The following is a 22,573-nucleotide window of genomic DNA, read 5'->3' as shown; positions in this document are numbered from 1 at the left end:
AAATGCACTAGAAACACGTGAGAAACAGAAATCGTATGAGAAACACATGGGAAACACATGAGAAACACACAGGAAACATGAGAAACATACAGGAAACATACAAGAAACACACAGGAAACATGATAAACATACAGGAAACACATGAGAAACACACCGGAAACATGATAAACATACAGGAAACACATGAGAAACACATAGAAAACACATGGGATCAACACGTGACATGTAACCCATATGAGCCGTGTACACATCACTCACTTGGTGGCCTGTTGTTGCATTTTGGGAGAGAATCCAAGACCAGCCAGGATGACAGAGGCTCTGATTGGATGAGAGAGACAGAGCAAGTTAACAGGGTTACCGACAGATTTATCCCACCTGCCATCCAGGTGTTAAATCCAGATGTTTTCTGGGAATGCGTCTTTATTGTGTTTGTTTAACTGATGGAATATAAATAATTGTTTTTAAACAGATTTGTTATTTGTGAAAATAAACAGTGCGGTTGCCAAGGTTACCGGGCTGGGGCTTTGTCAGCTTCAATCTCCTCCAGTTTACCGTAAATCTCTGACAGCCGGACGCTCTCCATCCCGTCGGCTCTGAAACGACAGCAGTGATCAGAAGCCGCTCCTCTGACATCATCAAGGACAAACGGCCTCAAGCCGCGCCGTCACTGGTCGAGCTTCGGCTTCTTACGTTCCGTTGGCGATACGAGCGTTCAACCGCCGCTCCTCGTCCAGCAGGTCCTCTCGCAGAGTGTCGCTCTGCAGGACGCTCTGCAGCGCCATCGTCTCATCTCCCGCCACTTCCTGTTCCACGTGCAGGATGGAGATGTGCACCGGCACGCGGAGGTTCCGACTCGCCAGCATCTTCAGCAGCGTTGTCTTCCCCAGACCGTTTCGACCAATCAGACCATACCGACGGCCTGACGCCAGACATAGCTCCGCCCCCTGAAGCAGACACCTGAACACAGTGACATGAGCATGGGAATGAAATCTGATTGGTTGTGGCGGCTCCTGCTGTCTCTCAGTGGCTCTGTCCTCACCTTTCTCCAAAGGAAACGTCAAAGTTTTCTATCCGAATGTCGTAGCTCCGGTTCTTTCCCGATTGGTCAACCCGATTGTCCTTTTTGTTGCTCGCCTGACTGGCAGATGCCTCCTCCAGGACTCTAAGAGGACAGGTGAGGACAGGTGAGGACAGGTGGGAATAGGTGATCAAGGGACAGGGAGGAAAAGGACAGGTGTGGGACGCACAGTGGACCGGAGATTTTCTGAGAGTCCTTCTCGTTACGGCGCTCGGTTTTAGCTTTCAGCTTGGCTTCGGCTTTCTCCAACCTCTTGGCATCGACTGTCTGCAGAGAAACAGAAAACAGCAAAACATTTCAACTTTGACGATGGTTCCATCTGCCGGTCAGAGGTCATGGGGTTCCATCTTCTGTTGGGATCAGAAAACAAAACATGAGGATTCAGAAACAAATCAGAACCCAGTCCTGTTTTTCCTGCAGCTGGAGTCCAACACGCGTTCCTCCCTTTAACAGGAGGGTAACAAAGTTAACAAAATGGAACCGTTAAAACCCGACCGAAGGGTTAAAGACTCACCGTGTTTTGAGGACGTTTCATCATCCAGATCCCCTGAACGTCTTTGACTGCTGACACTGAGGAGAAACACACACACATCATCCAGCTCCTGCTGCGTTCACATCAGAGATGAACAACGGGAAGAACCGAGAGGAAATGCCTCCAAAAAATAATTTAACACAATAAATGACAAAGTCCTGGATCAGTGCCTTGTGGGACTCCATTAACGGACTTCAGGGTCTTACCGGAGTCTGCAGACATCTGAGACAGCTGGACCGGAGCGTCCAGGAGCATCTGCTTCTGCGACTGGCGATGGTTGTTCCTGATTAACCCAATCAATAATCAATCAATCAATCAGAACTGCTGACAGAACCGATCAGAACCCAGGAGAAAACCCGTCTGCTCACAGTTTGAGGCTGTTGAACATCTGGAGGCAGATGTCTCTGACGTCATCCTCGTTTTTACTGTCCGCCGACACATCCTGCAGGAGGCCACCGACGGCATCATACACCTCCTCGCCATCCTCGAAGTCTGTGGAGCTGCTGTCCAGAACACCTGGAACACAACCACATAGTTCTACGACAGGTGGGGAACATCCTGAAGGTACGACCACGTCATTCACTCCACCAACCGGAACATTAAGCCCACCCTGACAGTAACTTAACTGGACAAAATGTTCTGGCACAACAGTCCAACTAAGATCCGTCTGGTTCTGGATAAAGGCTCCAATCCTTACACGGGATATTTTTTTTCTGCTCCAACAACTTTAAGAACAAAAAGGTCACCTGCTGCCAGATAAGCCCCGCCCACTAACCGGTAACCACGGTAACCAGGTAATTACGTGTATGTCAGTGGTCATAATGATATGGCTGATCGGTGTATGCTCTGATTCTGATCCGACCTTTGCTAATAAAGTTTAATTAAAAATGACGTCACAGAAACTGACAGACACGTGCTGAACTCAAACCTGACACCTGATCATGAATCGGTTTTCCTGACGCTGAAACCGATTCCTTTTTTTTAGTATTTAGATTCTGCCTTTGTTTTAACCCGGGTTCGGTTCGGTACGCTTCGGTGTCCCGGCTCTCTGACCTCATCACCCCGTGCAGCCCAGCTGCCACAGCTATGCGGCCGCGGGCTACCGGGCGCTGCCGCCCGGCTAACCGGAGCACCAAAGGCCGCGTGTGGAGCTCCGCAGAGCCGGGGGCCACTGACTCTACCCCGCCGGCACTCAGCGGCTCTAAACCCCGACGGATGGCGGCTCTGTGCCCGCTCACTCACCTGTGATGTAGTCGAAAAGCTCCGTGTCGATCTCGGGAAACTCTGTCTTCAGGATGTCTACGTACGTCGCCATGATACCCGGCCCTGGACAGTGTCGACCGAAACGCGCATGCGTCAACTAAAAAAAACCGCTTTGAACTGTGGGGGTTGTAGTTTTTGTCTTTGACAACGTCAGAACCTGTTTCTAAAAATATTTTTACTTCCTGTATTTTTATCAGCTGTGCCACGTGAGCTGTTTTAAATGTTTCATAGTTTAAATGTATTATTTAATTAGCTTATAACGTCCCAGTTCACATCAGAGATTATCTGAGGTTCACAGAGTAAAAAAAACAAAATAATTAGGACCTTGACAAGAACACAATTTTTAGAGTACAGTATTACTGTGGTGTACTAATCTCAAATAATAAATATTTTTACTAAAATACTACAATTTTTCTTGCTAATTCTAGTCGTGAAAATCTACACATAAACCTATCAGGGATTTAATCTCTTACCGCACAGAAATACAGCCGTCTGAAAATTGTATTTTAAAAAATTAAAACATACTTTGATTGGAAATATCTAAATTAGTATAAAAAAAACAGGATGTGTGGTTTAAGCTTTATGAATAAAGTAACTCTTCAAGGCCATTTGGTTTAAATTCAATTCAGTTTATTTCTAAAGCGCCAAGTCACAACAGAAGTCGTCTCAGGGACTGAACAGAAACATTCAAATAATAAAATAATAATTTAACATTATTTATGTGAGGAGCAGACTGCTTTGAGTTTAACTTCATCACAGAACTCTCATCTTGAGCAAGTACGAAGGCGACGGTGGAAAGGAAAAACTCCTCTTCTTCTTCTTCTTCTTTTATGTTTAATGGCGGTTGGCAAACAACTTATAGGTGCATTACCGCCACCTTCCAGACTGGAGTATAGATTAGATGTCCTATCATTATATTCTCCCCATAATGCCTGACATCTTGAGAAACCTAAATATGCTGTTAAAAATTATATTTTCAGAAGATCTTTGCAGCAAATTTTTAACATCTAAATTGATTTTATTACTATTCATCTCTCTAATTAACAACTCTCTTTCCCGGCTGTATTTACTACATTCTAGAAGAATATGCTGCACCGTTTCTGACTCTCCACAAAAATTACACAAACCTGTACTATGTTTATTAATTATTTTCAGCGTACTATTCAGCCCCGTATGCCCAAATCTTAGTCTAGATATAATATCCTCTTCTCTTCTATTTCTATTTCCTTCCCTACATTCCCCTACTTTCCTTTGGATGCTATAATAAAATCTTGCCTTTTCTTCTCCATCCCATAATTCCTGCCATTTCTTTTTAAAATATATTTTACTTATACTTTTGATTTCATTTCTGCTTATTTTCATATTTACTTCAACCTTATCCCTTTTCGCTGCACTTTTAGCAAATTGATCCGCCAATTCATTTCCTATTATTCCAATATGAGCAGGAATCCAAATCAACTTTACCCTGGATCCAAACTCTTTAATTCTAAAAATTAATTGACCAATATTCAATATGATATCTTGTCTTGTATCTGAACTCTGTTCTAAAATACTTATTAATGCACTACTTGAATCTGAACAAATCAATATTTCCTTCTTTCCCGTTTCCTCACACCATTCTAGAGCCATTAAAATAGCCATTAGCTCACCTGTATAGACTGTCATTCTGTCTGTTACTCTTTTATTTTTCATAATATTTAAGTCCGGAACTATAAATGCTATTCCAATTTTACCATTTACCATTTTAGAAGCATCCGTATATATTTGTAGAAATTCAGGGAAAAACTCCTTCATGAGGAAGAAACCTTTAGCAGAACCAGGCTCAGGACAAGAGGACCATCTGCTTCAAACGAGGAGGAACAGATACACAATGGCAGGTCGAGAATCACATGTTAAGATAGAAATAGTATCAAATGAAAATATTCAAATTCTATAATTCACATATTAGTGTGAGTTACCATTAATATGTTGATAGTGATTACGCAGTAAATTTATACTAAACAAAGTACTGTGTTTTGCAACACAGCATTAGTGCTTAGTGTATTAGATCTTTTAGCGTGTCGTTTAGCGTATATCTTAGTGTATATCTTGGATCCTAATTTAATGTTTCTTTTTACACTTTATATTTTTGCTTATGCTGGTTGTAACTGGGATCCAGTGTACATATTTTTGTTCCACCTCATGTACCATATGGTGAAATGACAATAAACCTATTTGAACTCGAACCTACTTATCGTTTTGGTACCGCCAAACAGAACTGCTGTAGTACTGTGGTATCAGTAGTACTTTTAATTAACATGCATAATTTAAAAAGTTATAATAATATAGTGTAATTCATATAGTATGCAGCAGGTTAATGTTCTGTGTGCGGTTGTGCCGCAGTGCGCATGCTCAACACTAGCAGTAGCCGTTAGCAGTGCGGGCTAACAGCCGGAGTGTGTAATGGCGGCCTCGGTGTTATTGGGGTCTGCGGAAAACACCGGACTCCACTTCACGGTCGGAGCTGGCGGCAGCAGCGGGACTACCCACATAGGGAACGCCAACGGACTGGGGCAGGCATGTCCGGCATCGTGGAACCGTTCTCTGGAGCGGGCGCTGGACGAAGCTTCGGTAACCGGGTGTGTGAACCTGAGCGGCAGGAAGCTGAAGGAGTTTCCCCGGAGTGCTGCCAACCACGACCTGACGGACACAGTCAGGGCCGGTAAGTGAGCCCCACAGCCTCCACCAGACCCACAGAGACGGACCGGTCTCTGTTGGGTACCAACAGAAAACGTGGAACCGTTTTTGTCCGGATTTAACTGCGAGAAAAGTTGAATTAAACTTCTTAGGTCCAGAGGATGATGGAAAACCGAACGGGCCGGTGTTGTGGTAAACATTGCACCCCTGTGAAATGATGTCCTCCCGCCGCCCGGTTGGGCAAATGTCTGACCACCAGCAGCACCAGAACAGTGTTGTAAATAAATCCTGTTGTCAGAGGCTTGTTTGACTCCAACATGTTAGTTTTTGAGACAGACGTGCGCGACGGAGGAAGCTAAAATAACATCCGCTAACTTTGACAGATTTATTTACACAGGGCTCATCTAGAGCTGTGCTAGCGGATGTAAACAATGTCTCGGCTCTGGATTCTTGTGTTTCGGTGTGAAGTGGGTTGTCTCCAGGTGAAGGCGGACGGGACGCTGGATTTCCGGGGTAACGGTTTGCGACAGGACACCGCTATAGCATGCTAACGCTGAAACGGTGATAAAACACAGCTAAAAGATCGTTTCTGTAAACTGCTGGTTCAGGATTCGGTTCTGGTACTGGATCATCAGGAGGCGGGGATAGCCTCACCCTGGCTGTGACGTCACGAAAGGTGAAAGGACACCTGTGTTTGTGCTTTGTTTTGTTTTTAACGTCTATTGTAGCTCCGCCCTCGCGGACGGTATGGGATTGCAAACAAACGGATATCAGATGATGGGCACCAGTGACCCCGCGACAAGCGGGTAAAGATAATGGATGGATGGATGGATGGATGGATGGATTATTCCTCACAAGGGACCTGACAGGAGCTGACATCAGACTTCAAGACCCACATCCAACTGTCTGTCCTTCTAACCATCCATCCATTTATACATCCATCTTCTTCTTTCGGCTTTTTCCTCTTCAGGGGTTGCTACAGCGAGTCAGTTTATATATCCGTCATCAATCCAATTATCCATCCATCCAACCATCATTCATCTATCCATTCAAACCTCCATTCAAACCTTTGTCCATCCATCCATCTATTTATATCCATCATCCATCCAACTATCCATCCAATCATCATCCATATATCCATCCAACCCTTTGTCCATCTATCCATACATTCATCCAACCATCATCTATCCATCTGTCCATCCATCTATTTATACATCCATATTTTTTTCCGTCTAACCATCCAGCCATTATCCATCTGTCCATCCAATTCATTCATTCAACCTTTATTTATACAGTTTAATCCCATTGAACAATGGGGACTGACTTACAAGAGAGACCTGAATTTTAACAAAGAATGATGACAACAATAGACAATTACAAAGGATGCGTACACATTTTTTATTTATTTTTGGTTTTTAACAAGTGAAAATAAAATAGTAATTAAAAAGAACAAAGTCCATGCTCAATAATAATTAATAAGTAATTAAAAAGGATAATGTCTGCATTGTTTTTTTCCAGGATCTTGTCAGATGTTTGAAGCCACTTAGAGAGGTCAAAGGTCGAGAGCTTCAGATCTTTTTGCAAGATATTCCAGGAAACAGGAGCGGAGTAAGAGAAGGTCCTTTTGTCTAGTTCAGTCCTCACTGAGGGAACACTGCAGGTAATGATGTCCTGAGAGTGCACGCTGTAGCTGCACTCACGCAGAGACATGTAGGAGGAGATGTATGAAGGCAACAGACCAAGAAGTGATTTAAAGATGAAGATGTACCAGTGAGAGAGTCTGCGTGAAGTTAATGGTGACCAGTTAACCAGTGAATACTGGGTGCAGTGGTGGGTACGGTAGTTACAGCCAGTTATGAATCTTAGTGCACCATGATAGACAGCATCCAACATCTGCAGGGTTCTTGTAGGAGCGTTCATGTAAATAATGTCACCGTAATCAATGGAGGGAAGGAAAGTCACAGATACAAGGTGTTTCCTAACATTCAGAGTTAGACAGGATCTGTTTCTTAAAAAGAAACCAGTTTAACTTTCAGTTTCTTTACCAAGTTTTCATGTGGAGTTAAAAGAGAGATGTGAGTCGACCAAGATACCCAAGTATATACCTGGATATCCAATCAGCCATTCATCCAACCGTCATCTCCATTCAACCATCTGTCCATCCATCCATTTATTTATAATCCATCTAACCATCCAGTCATTATCCATCCATCATTCATCTATTTATACATTTGTTCAACCTTTATTTCTACAGGTTAGTCTCACTGAGTCACGAGGACTCGTTTACAAGAGAGACCTGATTTAAACAAAGAACACAGATGAAGTACAGACAACAATAGACAATCATATAAAAATCATATAAAATGAAAATTAATTAGAATAAACAGCTACATTATACAGCGATGTCAAATACTAAACACAGGAACACGTCTGCGTTGGTTTTTACCATGAACTTAACAGATGTTTAAAACCCCTTAGAGAGATCAAAGTCAACAACTACAACTAATACATCCATCATCCATCCAACCAATCATCCAACCATCATCTACCATCTGTGGATGATGGGTTGATGGATGACTATCATCTATCCATCTAACCATCCTTCCAACCTTCTTTTATTCATCCATCCATTTATTCATAATCCATCCAACCATTATCCTTCTAGCCTTCCATCCATCATTCATCAAAACATCGTCTATCCATCCAACTATCCATCTATTTATACATCCATCATTTGTCCATTCATTCAGTTTCTAACAGTAACAGAATGTTTGGGTTTGTGAGACGTTTAGACTAAAATACCCTCGAGTCCGAGCTGCAGGATCATTAAACTGGTTCAAAACCAGCTCTTGTCTCGGTGTTTTCCAGATGCTCCTGGAGATGTTTTCATTGACAAACCCAACAGCAGGAAGTGATCCTGGTTGTTCAGGACACTTCCTGTGTTTGGAGACGAGTGAGTGAGCATCCCTGGCTGCCATGCAGCAGGAAGCCGAGGTTACCATGGCGACGAGTTCTTCCTGCTGTCCAGGTGCTCTGATAAATTTAGAGTCCGTGGGTTCGTTTCCTGTTGCTGCTGGAGGTGTTGAAGCGTTTGTTCTTGAGCGGTGTCCCATTAAAACAGCCAGAATCTGAGATGAATCGTGATAAACTTCTGAGCTTACAAAATCAACAAGATACATTCTGTTTTATGATTTATTCATTATATTGATAGATTAGATGCATTCATGATGTTTTCTTTGTATTAATTTATATTTACAGAAACAGTGCGAATGCTGTGCGCTGAGTCAACTTGCTGGAGCCAAAACTGAGTCACTCGAGCTACTGCTAATAGCAGAGTCTAAGAAGTAAAACTGTAGCTAAAGCATAAAATTAGCTGAACATTAGCTAAAAGCTATACTTAGCACAAGACATATAAAGCCAGTTAGCTGAAGCAAATGTCAAAAAGAGCAGTGGATTGGAGGAATTGAAAAGACTTGTGTATTTTTATTTATTTTGTTAAATTAAAAAAGCATAAAAGTTTCAAATAGTAAGTCACAGAACTGTTCCTGATCGAGCTGAACTTTCTGGTGAACAGCCGGTTAAAAAAACACAAAGTTATTAGTCAAGTCAGATTTATTGATATAGCACATTTAAAACAGGAACTGTTACCAAAGTGCTTAACAAAAAGATCACAGCATCAAATAAAAAGTAACAAGGTAGAATTACAAATTACATTTAGAACCAGCTTGGGTCCAAAAACATACAGAAGAAACTGTAAACCATAAAACGCTGACTCAGCATTCAGACAGGTAAAGGCACTGAATGCATATCACCCGCTACCCTTTACGCCAGCGTTTTAACATAAAATTGTTTTATTTTGATCAAACCTTGAAAGTAACTTGTGATTTCATGAGAACTCGACCCATCAGTTAGCTCTAGGAATGTGTGTTGGAGATGAATCTCAGCTACTACCACACCAGGTTTAGGTCAGTATCAGTAAAACTTTCTGAGGTAGATAATTATTTTGTGTTTTCCAGGGTTGTGGTACTCCTTTTAAATCGCGTTGACTCGCAAAGTTAATCACATGTACAACAGTGATTACCATGCAACTTAAACAAAAGTCCATCCACAGCCTCATGAGATATTTTGCTAACAGAAACGCAACGAGTGGGCAATAAAAAGACCGCTTTCCACCTGAACATTTTGATTTTTTCATCTTTCCAGGAAGCTGATTGGTTGAGATGTGTTGTGTTGACAGGTGTGACCTCAGGTTAGGGTTCCAGCATCGGTTACCATGGTAACAGACCCAGGTACAATATGGGTCCCTGAACCAAACCTGATGCTACCTGGATAAGACCCTAATTCTCCTGATTAGAACCAAACCTGAACCCTGTCCGTGTCCTCAGATCTGTCTCGGAACCGCCTGTCGGAGCTGCCTCTGGAGGTGTGCGTCTTCGTGTCTCTGGAGTATCTGAACCTGTACCAGAACTGTCTGAGGTCCCTGCCCGACAGCCTCCTGAACCTGCAGGCGCTCACCTACCTGAACCTCAGGTGAGTCTCTCACACAGACTGTTGGGTTCTTATGGTACCGTGTGGTTCTGCAGGCAGGCAAGAACATCAGAGTGCCCTGAGAAATGTTTGAGATGAGTTGGATGTTCTGGAAAACCCATCCAGAACCGCTCCATACCCAGTCAGGTTAGTCACAGAGATTCTGACCCGTCTGTCTGACTCCTCCCCTCCAGTCGGAACCAGCTGTCGGTTCTCCCGCCCGTCCTCTGCAGCCTCCCTCTGAAGGTTCTGGTTGCCTCCAACAACAAACTGGTTTCTCTGCCAGAAGAACTGGGTCAACTGAGACTGCTCACTGAGCTGGTCAGTGTGTTCCCCTGCAGACGGATTGATGATGACTCCATCAGATTGGGTATCAGTTACTGATCACCTGTGATTATTGATGTTTTGGTTGGCCGCTGCAGGATGTGAGCTGTAATGAGATCCAGACGTTACCGTCCCATGTGGGTCAGCTGGAGGCTCTGAGAGACCTGAACATCAGGAGGAACCACCTGATCCAGTTGCCTCCAGGTATGCACACACAGATCTGTTGGGAGCTGAAACAGAACCCCAGGATGGGTCTGGATCCGAGTCATGTGCCTGTTTGTGTTCAGAGCTGGCCGAGCTTCCTCTGGTGCGTCTGGACTTCTCCTGCAACAAAGTGACCTCCATCCCCGTCTGTTACCGACGCCTCACACAGCTGCAGGCCATCGTCCTCGACAACAACCCGCTGCAGAGCCCACCTGCACAGGTATGCAGGACTTGATGTCGCATCAGCCTCCCAGCTGCTAAGGTTTACCACACTGCTTCCTGTCTGCAGATCTGCATCAAAGGGAAGGTCCACATCTTCAAATACCTGAACCTGGAGGCCAGCAAGATGACACCGGAGCTGCCCGAATATGACAGGCGGCCTCTGACCTCCTGGTCTGACCTCTCACACACACACAGTACTGCCTTTTCAAAATAAAAGCATGATTTACTGACTGCAGCTCTGTCCTGTCAGTGCTGACGATGTGTTCGCCGGCCGGCTGTACGGCGCGCTCGACTCCGGCTTCAACAGCGTTGACAGCGGAGACAAGAGATGGCTGGGCAACGAGGTCAGGCATCTGTCATGTTTTAAGCCACTGGTAAAATCTCTGGTATGCTGCTGCACTTCATTTAAAACACACTTTGTGCTGATAAAGTAACTGTCTCAGACATTTGTGAAAGATCAGACACTGAGTGTGATGTAGACGATGTGTTGGAGTTCACCTCAGGTTTAATCCGTCTTTAACGAAGCCTCCTGTCTGTTCGCTCAGCCTTCAGAGGAGCTGTCAGAGCTGCCGAGCAGAGTGGCCGAGATCAGCAAAGACCAAAGACGAAGTGGAGGACCCTCGCTGCCTAACGGGACCTGTGAGAGTTTCTCCTCTGACCTCAGCTCCATGTTCACATTGGTCCAGATTTTCATCTTCTCGTCTGTCTGTCTTCAGATGTGGAGCTGGAGCAGATAGACTTCATTGACAGCTGCGTGGAGGAGGAGGAGGAGGGGAAGAGTCGAGGAGGAAGAGACAGCAGCAGCCTCAGCTCTCAGTTCATGGCCTACATCGAGAGACGCATCACTAGAGAGGTAGGAGCAAGATTTTTGACCTTCTGTAACTCAGAGCTTTTAAGTTGGGACACAGTCTCTTTACACACTTGTAAAAGTAGCACGTTATTGTGAAAAACCTCTTACTTCCTGTCTGTGTTCTTAGGGTTCTCCTGTAAAGCACAACCTGTCCCGGACAGAAGACGCAAAGAGACACAGCAGGTGCAAACAGTAAACCAGTCCAGTCCACATTCACCTGTGTGTCCCCACTTCCTGTCTGACTTCCTGTCTGTCCTGTCTTACAGGAGTGTGGTTGATGGTGTAACAGCCCCTTCTAGTTCCCACAGTCAGGTACAACATTCTGCCTGTCAAATACAAAACCTCTTGAGATGAACCTGACTGGGAACCATCGGGCTCATTTTCTCTGTTCGTCCCACTCAGAGAGGAGGTTCTGGAGGTGTGGAGAGGATGAGGAGGGAAGCTCAGCTCGCCGCTCTGAGGTACGACGAAGAGAGGCAAAAAAAACGTTCTTTGCAGAGAGACAATGCCTCCAGCTACACGAAGGTATGACCAGTTTAACCATTGAATTCACCAGTTTAACCTGCAGGGTTTTTTTACCTTCCGCTCATCAGTAGCTGTTGTTGTTTTCTAGCATAAAGCTGCTCAGGGTTCTACGAAGTCCAGTCCAGATTCTGAGGTGAGTGTCCCCTCAGTTTGATGTTGTGGTTGTCCTCCTCTCTGAGCCAGTCTACCTGACTATCTGCCATTACTCCCGTCTTTACTCTTATCTTACTCTTCACATCTTTGCTCGGTTATGATTAAACCAACTGTGTAGCACCGCCCCCTTATTTAGACCACACCCTTTAGCACACGTGTTCGCCTTCATGTGTCAGTTATTTCATTGTTTGTGTGTCTGTGATGTTTGTCTTTAGAATGTCTACCCCTCCAGACGCTGCACCCACACTGATGACTCTGCCCTTATTGTGGTAAGCATTTGACCCCACCCCAAAATTCCACTGATCTTTTCCAAACTAGAAGCAGACCGGAATCGTTCATCGTCCTATTTCACCGCTCCGTTGACAGAACGTAACGTGCTGGTTTCCACACCTGTCCACATGTCATCACTGCTGTTTGAGCTCTGCACCTTCTGTCCATCTCCCTTCTGCTTTTCCTGTTGATGCTTCCTTTTACGACACATTTATTTCCTTACCTTAGTCACAAAAATGCCACACCAATAATCTTCTGCCTTTTGTGTGGGCTAACGTATCGTGTGCACACTAATTAAATTTTTATGTATATGAATGTTTCTGTTCAGTGCCCTGAGATAACTTCTGTTATGACTTGTCGCTATATAAATAAACTGAATTGAAATGTTGAGCCAAGACATGAACGCTCAACTATCCAGACTGACTGGATCTCCTGGGATTCATTTAGGAATCAGGAGATGAAAAAATACGTCCCATATACAAAAAAAATTACTGAACCAGGAAATTACTGCTACTTTAGGTCACGTTAGCTAGTTTCAGAGCAACAAACGGTTTATTTTAAAGATAAAAATATCAATTTGTAGTTTGTCATGTTGATTATTTGAGTTTGGTTTGAGCTTTTTTAACGATCTGGGTTTTACCGTTCTGACACGTACAATGTTAGAACTAAAGTCGGCTGGATTTGTAAATCGGTATAACTGTTGGCAGTTTTTTGTAAGTGTTCACTCCAAAGTCCTGGGGTTCATGAAGGCAGCGCTGCAGGTTTCAGAGATGATCGGTGCTCGGAGGAGAGAGAACCTCTGTGGGTTCAAGTTTAGGATAAAAGATGAGCAGGTAGGCGAGGAGCATCCTGCTTTCAGGTGTATTCAGGTCTTCTGGACACAGGGGAGTCCAGGTGTGCTCATGTCTGTAACTGTAGTCCAGGTGTGTTCAGGTGTGTTCATGTGCACCTGTGTTGTGTCTCAGCAGGGGGAGGACAGAGCTGCTCTCTCCCCTACAGGTAAGAATAACACCTTGACTCATTAACACTTGAATCACCCACATACGTTTTCACTTCTTTTTTTTTCACTCCTTTCAGCCAATCAGTCGCCTTCTTACCCCAGCCCTGGGGGCGGGGCCTCCTGTCGGCCAACCAGTGGGCGTCCTGAGAGCTTCCTGTACCGCCTCGGCCAGAGAGAAGACAAGAGGAAAGGTGTGTGTTCGCCGAGGCATTGTGATCATATTCACCTGTCAAGTGTGCAGCACGTGACTCCTCCCCCTCTATCCTGCAGGAGATGCCACTGCTGCTGTGCCTCCTCAGAGCCAGGAGGAGGCTCCTGCAGCTCCTCCTCTGCTTGGAGAAGATGCTGAAGTGGTGGAGCAGCTCAGAAAGGTGCCTCCTACACGCTCCTCCTGCCCAGATGTGCCGTGGTTTGTTCATGACCAGCTGTCTCTCCCTGTCCAGAACATCGAGGCCCGCCTTAAGGTGTCGCTGCCTAGTGACCTGGGAGCAGCTCTGACGGATGGGGTAGTGCTGTGTCACCTGGCCAATCACGTAAAGCCACGGTCCGTCCCCAGCATCCACGTCCCCTCCCCCGCTGTGGTGAGTGTCTCTGATTGGACAGACCGTTGGAGTCGCTGCTGGCGACAACCTGCTGATCTCTGCGTCTCCACTCCCGCAGCCTAAACTCACCATGGCCAAGTGTCGCCGCAACGTAGAGAACTTCCTGGAGGCGTGTCGCAGGATCGGAGTCCCACAGGTAACACACACCTGAGTGACAGCAAGGGGAATGAATCCAAACGTCCCGTGCCTTAAAACAGTCCATCTGTCCAATCTAAACTGGCAGCTGAGGGTACGACCGTCTGCACTGATGAAGTTATCGTCGTCTTCGTCACGATGCTCTGCAGATGTGGTGCTGGACCAGTTTATTCCAGTTTATACCAGTAAAAACACCAACTGTACTTTATGAACAAAGTTTATTTCACAGCAGCAGATTTCAGTAATCCAGGATAAAGCTGAGCTTGGTCAAACCTCATCAGAAGATTGTGAATTATTCTGTCAAAACTGAGCTGCTTCATCTGTATCTACTGTAAAGCCTGGTTTACCTAATCCAGCTAATTTATCCAGCCATCTTCATAAAGTCATGAGTTCAATCCAGATTAACTAATCCTGACATGAAACTGTATGATTCTTGTCACACCTGAAGCGATCAAAATATAAAATGATTTTTATGAGGCTGAATTTAAAAAGAAAACTCAGCTTTAATTAGAAAAGCTCGTAAATATTTAAAAAACTAGCTTCTCTTTTTTTAATCCTAAATTTCCATAAAATGTTTCAGAATTTACACCAAAACCCGGAATACTAAAAATATAAACCTGTCAACTTTGCTGAGTTCCTCAAACAAGTGAAACTTAATTGAGTTGGGTGTGGGGTTGCGAGCTATGTCTGGATTAACTAAATCTGACTGATAGCCGGGTTTGGATTACCTAAATCTGACTGATAGCCGGGTTTGGATTACCTAAACCAGGCTTTTTGCCGGGTCTGGATTACATAAATCTAACTGATAGCTGGGTCTGGTGGTTAAACTTAACCTGACTGTTAGCGGGATCTGGATTAATTTAACTTGACTGATAGCCTGGTCTGGATTAACTTGACCTGATTTATAACCTGGTCTGGGTTAATTTCACCTGACTGCTAGCCGGGTCTAGATTAATTTAACCTGGCAGCTAGCCGGGTCTGGATTAAATAAACCAGGCTGTCAGCCGGGTCTGGATTACGTACATATGACTGATAGCCGGGTCTGGATGAACTAAACCTGACTAATAGCTAGGTCTGTATTAACTTAACTAGGTTGTTAGCCTGGTCTAGATTAACTAAACCTGGTTATAAGCCTGGTTTGAAGTTTTATGTTACAGCTACAGCGAGAACAGAAAGTGACTTGAAGATAGAAAGAAAGGAGAGATTTTAAAAAGAAAAACAAGAACATTAACAGGTTAACTTTGAGTGGTGATGTCTGGATTAAACAGGTTAACTTTGAGTGGTGATGTCTGGATTAAACTGGCTAACTTTGAGATGTGATGTCTGGATTAAACAGGCTAATTTGAGTTGTGATGTCTGGATTAAACAGGTTAACTTTGAGTTGTGATGTCTGGATTAAACAGGTTAACTGAGTGGTGATGTCTATATTAAACAGGCTAACTTTGAGTGGTGCTGTCTGGATTAAACAGGTTAACTTTGAGTTGTGATGTCTGGATTAAACAGGCTAACTCTGAGTTGTGATGTCTGGATTAAACAGGCTAACTCTGAGTTGTGATGTCTGGATTAAACAGGTTAACTTTGAGTTGGGATGTCTGGATTAAACAGGCTAACTCTGAGTTGTGATGTCTGGATTAAACAGGTTAACTCTGAGTGGTGATGTCTATATTAAACAGGCTAACTTTGAGTGGTGCTGTCTGGATTAAACAGGTTAACTTTGAGTTGTGATGTCTGGATTAAACAGGCTAACTCTGAGTTGTGATGTCTGGATTAAACAGGTTAACTCTGAGTTGGGATGTCTGGATTAAACAGGTTAACTTTGAGTTGGGATGTCTGGATTAAACAGGCTAACTTTGAGTGGTGATATCTGGATTAAACAGGTTAACTCTGAGTTGGGATGTCTGGATTAAACAGGTTAACTCTGAGTTGTGATGTCTGGATTAAACAGGTTAACTCTGAGTTGGGATGTCTGGATTAAACAGGTTAACTCTGAGTTGGGATGTCTGGATTAAACAGGTTAACTCTGAGTGGTGATGTCTGGATTAAACAGGTTAACTCTGAGTGGTGATGTCTGGATTAAACAGGTTAACTCTGAGTGGTGATGTCTGGATTAAACAGGTTAACTCTGAGTTGGGATGTTTAAATTCAGTCTTAAATCTGAAACTAATGAATATTCTTCTAAACTAACAACTTTCTTTCCTCTCTTTCATCATTTGTTCTCTGTCTCACCGTTCATATTTTATCCTCCACCGTGTCCATCTCACCAAACACAAACACTCAGGACCGTCTCTGTTCAGTGGGGGACATACTGGACAGAAAAGGGGGTGTGGTCTATGAGACACTGGATGCATTGCTCACCATGGCCCCTCTTGCTGTTAGACCTTCTCTTCAGGTCCAGTTGGCTGGCTTCGCCCTCTTTTACCTGTCCATCATGTCGGCGCTGTGCGCCATCTACGTTCACCTGACACCGCAGGTCTGAGGACGACCCGATATGCCGAATGGAATACTTGTATATTGCTACAATCGTCCTCCAGACATGTCCTCCAGACATGTCCTCCACAGTCTTCATCAATGTTCAGCACAAACGTTTTCCACAAACGTTTACAAAGGTTGAGCAGAAACGTTCACTGCAGTTGTCCTCCACAAACATTCAGCACAACATATTCAGAACAAACAACTAATATTGTCCGCGGCTGATGTCCATTCCTAACGTCCACCACTAATGTCCTCTCTACAAATGTCCAACAAAAATATCCACTGCTAATGTTCTCTGCAAATGTGCAGCACAATATATTTAGCACAGATGTCCCCCAATATTGTCCATCACTATGTCCTCCATTATTGTCCTCAACAAACGTTCAGCACAAATTGATGAGCACAAACATCCACCATTAATGTCCTCTACAAACGTCCTTCACAACTGTCCTTTACAAACATACACCTCAAATGTCCACAGCTAAGGTTCTTCACAAACGTTCAGTGCAAATGTGCAACGTAAGATAGAACTTTATTGATCCCGCAGGAAATCGTTGTGCCAGAGTTTCAGTACAAAGGAACAGACACAAGGAGTCACACAAGTTATAAACAATAAAAAATAATTCAATAAATAAATAAATGCCCTCCACTAATGTCTTCTACAAACATCCTACACTGAATTCCTCCAACATCCTTTGCAAAGGTCTAAAAATGTCCACTGTTAATGTCCAACACCAACGTCTACTGCTCCACAAACATTCTCAACAAATGTCCCCCGCTATTGTCATCCACAGGACAACGTCCACCATTAATGTCCTCCGCAAACGCTCAGTGCAGTAATGAAATAAACTTGCAGCACTCTTTTGTAGAAATAGATATTTGAAAGTTAAGCTGAATCACTCAGAACCAGAGGTGTTGAGCACAGGCTGGTTCTGACTCGTCCGTCTGGTTTCTGGCGTTCATTCTGTACAGAACAGTTTTCCTGATATCTTTTTCTAAAATCACATCCCCATAGATGGACTGGACTGGTGGTGACTGATGATACAGAATCCTCCAGAATTTTGGAAGATGTCCTTCAGCAAATGTTATCTTTAATAAGAATAGCTTATTTCTACCAACCCCATTCCTGCAGAGGTTCTGAAGAACTGTTGGTCCAACAGGGATGGATGATACTTCCAGCCGTCCATCCTTTAGACCCAGATTTTTGAGTGACTTTAATAGTACCTACAGTCAGACCTTCAGACTACTCCAGAGTAGTTTCTCTGTCCAGAAGTCGGACCAATCTTGTGTTTGTTCTCAGATTAAAGAAATTTACCTGGAAATCCATTTGAAGCAAAGCTGGAGTTGATTTGTTGGACAGATTAAGATCAGAAATCTGATCCACGATGATGCTTTATGAGGGTTGTTTGGACTCTATACAGTCACTCGGTAAAGAAAGTAGCATACAACACATGTCAAACCAGCTGGTGCCATGAAGTGGGCCTGTATGCTACTGGATGTGGAACCATCATGACATGGAGTAGTGGCAGCAGCCAACCAGGTTACAGGACAGAAGGTGGGCCGTCCAATAGTAAGTTGTTCACGGCCTGGATTGAAACATGTTTGTTCTAACTGTAACTTGTCAGTACTGAGCAGCTGTATTTCCATATTGGGAACTGTTCTTTAACTGGATTGTCACATTCCATGTTCGACTGGGACTAGTCAGTTTAGACTGGAATCTGTTGTTTGTCTGGTCTTGGTTTTGAGTCCAACTCTAGAGCTATAGGTGGACAGGAAGCTGTAACAGGATGTGGTCAGGCTCATCTAAGTGAGTGCATCTATGATATAGAGCTATCTGAGTCGAGCCAGATCAGGTGACACATCCCTGAAGTTTGTTACCTGCCTGCGAACGCTCCGCCCACTGAGTTCTTACTACTGACACCCACAGTGTCTGTTAAAGCTCCGCCTCCAGGTACCTGCTAAAGCTTCACCTGTATTGAAGAAGCCCCACCTCCTGGTGCTAGTCAAAGCTTTTCCATAGTTAAAGTAGCCCCGCCTCCCGGTGCCTGCCATAGCTCCACCCTTTGGTGCCTGATTCATTGGCCCTGCATACTCCATCTGAAGCGGTGAAATCGTCTCTCACTGACGTAGTTGCTTGACGAAAATCGCATCGTTTTGTTGTCGGAGTAGCTTCGCCTGCTCCTCCTCAACACCGGGCCCGGACCGAACTGTTCCCCACTGGTGAATGCACCAAGTGTTGTGTGACTGGTCAGAAGTTTCAGCTCTATGACTCTTCAAACACTAAATTAGTCCAGTGGACAAAAACTCCTGGATGGAGATCGTGCACACATCGTGCACGGAGGAGTCAGTCTGCTGAAAAGTGTGGCGCTCGCTTCATGATAGATCTGTGGCCGAACGGCGGCTGCAGGGACGGAGTGGAGACTCTGGTGGGAAGAAACCTGGGTGACGTATGCTGCAGGGGGCGGGGTTTCCCAAGATGCACCTGTGTGTTGTGGAGTAGAAGGATGCGTGCGACCACGAACGTCCTGCAGCCACGTGACCGCGAGCTGACTGTTGGACTTCGGATGGAGTATTCTGGGACCTTAAGCGTTGCCTCCTGTTATTGAAGCCCCACCTCCTGGCGCCTGACCAAACTCCACCCTAGATACTGGAGCTTGACCTCCACTTTGTTGACCCCCACCCTCAACAAAGAAGCCCCGCCCCCTGGTGCCTTATGTTCTGAATGTTTTTGGTTTTAATGTGTGGAGAGGATCAGAACCGAACAGCCCACTGCGACTTTGTCTTTGAGTGATGTGTTCATCTCAGACCGTTTGTGAAACCAGAACCTGCCGTGTTCGAAGTGCCATTAGTTCTCCTTTTACTTCTGCTGCTCTTTGTACGTGTTCAGACCCAGGTCTTTGACCCAGTTCTGGGTTAAGAGTCCGGTTCAGTTGCTGAACCTTGAATAATAATTTGATTAGGTTCACTGAAATGTTTTTTGGTGCTGTGATAAAATCTGAAATTTGAACGGGCTTTGAGCTCTGTCCCACCAACACCAAGTCCAGGCCACGTCTGTGGTTTCTACTGAGCCCAGTTCAACCATGACCCGGTCCATGGACGTGTTGTGCTTCTGAATTCTCATGTTTTGACCCACTGCTTTTCTTACGGTGTTTATAAATCACAGAAACATTTAGAGAATTTCACACCAAAGAGTTCAAACGGGCCTTTACAAGTCCAGTTTCTGTTCTAGTATGACTCAGTTAAAGTTCTTGCGGTGAATATGGACCTGTGTGGTTCTGGTCAATCTGGACTGGAGTGTAAAAATTTAACAGGTTTTAGATTTTAACAGAAGAAAGCTGAGGACTTTTATAAACTGCTGGTGTGTGTCGGAGCGTGGCTCGGTTCTTGTTTTGAATAAAAGTGGTAAAAACACCTGGACTCCTTGCGTTTCTTTAAGACTCACCTGAGGAAGTCATGTGACTAACTTAAAGCAGAACCGCTGGGTTCTGAACCCTCACCACGGTGCTGGCGGCAGGAACTGAAGCACAAAGTTTTCATAGAGTTGAAGTTGGATCCACCGGTTTGGTTACACTACATTTCCCATCAGCCTCTGCTCTCAGTAGATCAAAGAACCATTCTGCAGTTTGTGACCTTTACATCTTTCCTCTCCATCACTTTTCCACCTTTTTCCTCTTTTTTTATGTTGCCATGATTACAGTTATTTTATTCGTTATTTTAATTTGCCATCTGTTGACCTACCTTTCTGTTGTCCCCGCCCCTTTTCTGTTGTCCCCGCCCTTTGTTGGGTTCTTCTTCTGTGGTGTCTTGTCTGTGCAGAGTAAGTTGTGTCTTCCTCTTCATATCTTGGAGGAGCAAGGGCTCCCCCAGGTGGCTGGAACCGTCAGCGCGCTGCTCGACTTGGCCCCGCCCCGACAGTCCACCCCCACGACGGCACTGGCGCCTGGACCCGTTTTCATTTAGACGCCGTCGCTGCACGCGCTCATGAGGCCTCCCGAAACGCCTGCAGCCAATCGGAGCTCATCGTGTTCCAACGACGTGTGATGTCATCAGGATACAAGAATGTAAACAAATGATGTCAACCAACAGGAAGAATTACCTGTCTGGGTTCTGGTCCAGATGGGTCAGAACCACTGGTCCTTCTGGTTCAGATGTGTCAGTAAGAGAAGAAAATAATGTTTTAATTTTATTAAGAAATCCACAAAACAACAGAAATCTTTACAGTTGGGACTCGGTTTGTTTTTTTAAAACCGTTTTGGCTCCAGTTCACCTCCCAGGTTAAACAACAGAAACGGGCTTCCATAGAACCACTTCAGAACCCGAGTCAGGATGTGGTCCCACTCCACTGATACGAGCAGGAGCGAGAACCTGCTGAGAGCCTCATCATGTGGTTCTGATGGAGACGAGAACAAGCCTGATCATAAACGGGTCACGTGACCGAACCCGCTGCATCGTCGAACGTTCTCTGTGGTTCTGAGGACACGTTAAAAACATGTTACAACATGTGTTTTTGTCCCAAACCCAGAGTTCCATCATGTCTGAGAAACCAACCATGATGATTAAAACAAAAAGTTTAAAACTGAGCAGGATTTGCACATAACAATAATAATCTTTAAATGTTAGAGCAATACCGTCTTTATTCATCTACAGGATGTTAAAATTAGTTTGTCTACAAAACGTTTTATATGAAGAAAAGAAAGTTTTAACTAAAATTAACTATTTTTATACATGCATGTTATGTATCTGTCACAGTTTTTTGTTAAGACATAAAATTATAGCTTTAAAAAAACCCAACTAGTAACGATAATTTAACTTTGCAGATTTAGTTTTTAATAATTTCAGAAAACATTTTAATATCTTGTAAAGTTTTTTTTGATATTTCAATCACAAATATTAAATATCAATTAATGCTAACATTTAGTGTTAAGTTATAAAATACATTAATACATTCCAAAGTCTTTAATGAAAATATAAAAACACAAAACTAAGAGTTTTATAACAAAATGCGTGACACGCCTGCTTTCCTAATACAGCTTAATACTAAAAAGACTTGATAAAGTTATGCATATGTAATTTGATATTTTGTTCAAAGTACATGTTTTTTTTATTACAACTAAAAGTTTTTATGGTTTAGAAATTCTTCTTTTTCTTGCAGCTAATGAGCTACATGCAGCTAACACTAGCCTAGATTTAAGCTTGTGCTGTTTAAACTTTAAGCTACAAACTCACTATTTAACAGCATAAGGTTTATACTGTATTGTGAATAATAAACGGGTTAAAAAAAGTTAAATTTGTGTGTTAAAGCTAGCCAAAATTGTAGTGAACTAAATTACGCTGAAATAAAGTTGCTACCTTTAGCTAATTCAAGATAATTTAGCTCACTACCAACAATTTGGCTAAATGTAGCAGTTGGATTGCTATATGCACTGTAACTGAAGCTAACACGGCTAATACTTAGCATAAGCTGAGTGATTAGTCTCACACTAATGTAAGCTAACGGTAAATTAAACTGCTAGAAGAGAAGGAAATATGATTTTTTTTTTTTCCTCATTCAGTCGGAAAATTTGTCTTGTAGCAGCAAAGTAATGAAAAATAAAAATCTAATGTAGAATAGATTATAAAATAATCTTTAGCAATCAATAAAATGTTGCTAACTCCGCCTTTAAACAATTATTTTGGGGTGTCTGATTTAATATAGAATTCAGATTTCTAACAACAACCAGCAGAAATTGTTTACATTAAT

General features: G+C 43.7%; 2 protein-coding genes across 2 annotated transcripts in view; both read left to right on the top strand.

Annotated features, from left to right (window-relative positions):
- Positions 1 to 22,573, top strand: part of rnpepl1 (arginyl aminopeptidase like 1) — a 152,971-nt gene that overhangs the window by 85,547 nt on the left and 44,851 nt on the right. The gene's annotated exons all lie outside the window — the stretch shown is intronic.
- On the top strand, positions 5,312 to 16,837 carry LOC119410813 (DISP complex protein LRCH3-like). The gene is made up of 19 exons (XM_037677735.1): positions 5,312 to 5,574; positions 9,935 to 10,079; positions 10,271 to 10,397; positions 10,499 to 10,604; positions 10,688 to 10,824; positions 10,894 to 10,997; positions 11,077 to 11,170; positions 11,372 to 11,465; positions 11,543 to 11,679; positions 11,804 to 11,859; positions 11,943 to 11,988; positions 12,079 to 12,201; positions 12,570 to 12,623; positions 13,590 to 13,623; positions 13,702 to 13,821; positions 13,898 to 13,995; positions 14,068 to 14,205; positions 14,285 to 14,362; positions 16,640 to 16,837. Exons 1-19 carry the CDS (start codon positions 5,316 to 5,318, stop codon positions 16,835 to 16,837), a joined length of 2,148 nt encoding a protein of 715 aa, XP_037533663.1. The 5' UTR covers positions 5,312 to 5,315.

Source organism: Nematolebias whitei, chromosome 6 (genome assembly GCF_014905685.2).
Source record: "Nematolebias whitei isolate Nwh7 chromosome 6, NemWhi1, whole genome shotgun sequence".
NCBI lineage: Eukaryota > Metazoa > Chordata > Actinopteri > Cyprinodontiformes > Rivulidae > Nematolebias > Nematolebias whitei.
Note: the sequence above shows the minus strand (reverse complement) of the source record. Positions and strands in the feature narration are given on the sequence as shown.

What these genes read in the sequence shown, in the direction of transcription:
- LOC119410813 (XM_037677735.1), top strand. Translation starts at nt 5,316, where the DNA reads ATGGCGGCCTCGGTGTTATTGGGGTCTGCGGAAAACACCGGACTCCAC. An exon ending in GACGCAAAGAGACACAGCAG is followed by an intron (nt 11,860 to 11,942) that starts GTGCAAACAGTA and finishes CCTGTCTTACAG; the next exon opens with GAGTGTGGTTGATGGTGTAA. An exon ending in CTTCTAGTTCCCACAGTCAG is followed by an intron (nt 11,989 to 12,078) that starts GTACAACATTCT and finishes CGTCCCACTCAG; the next exon opens with AGAGGAGGTTCTGGAGGTGT.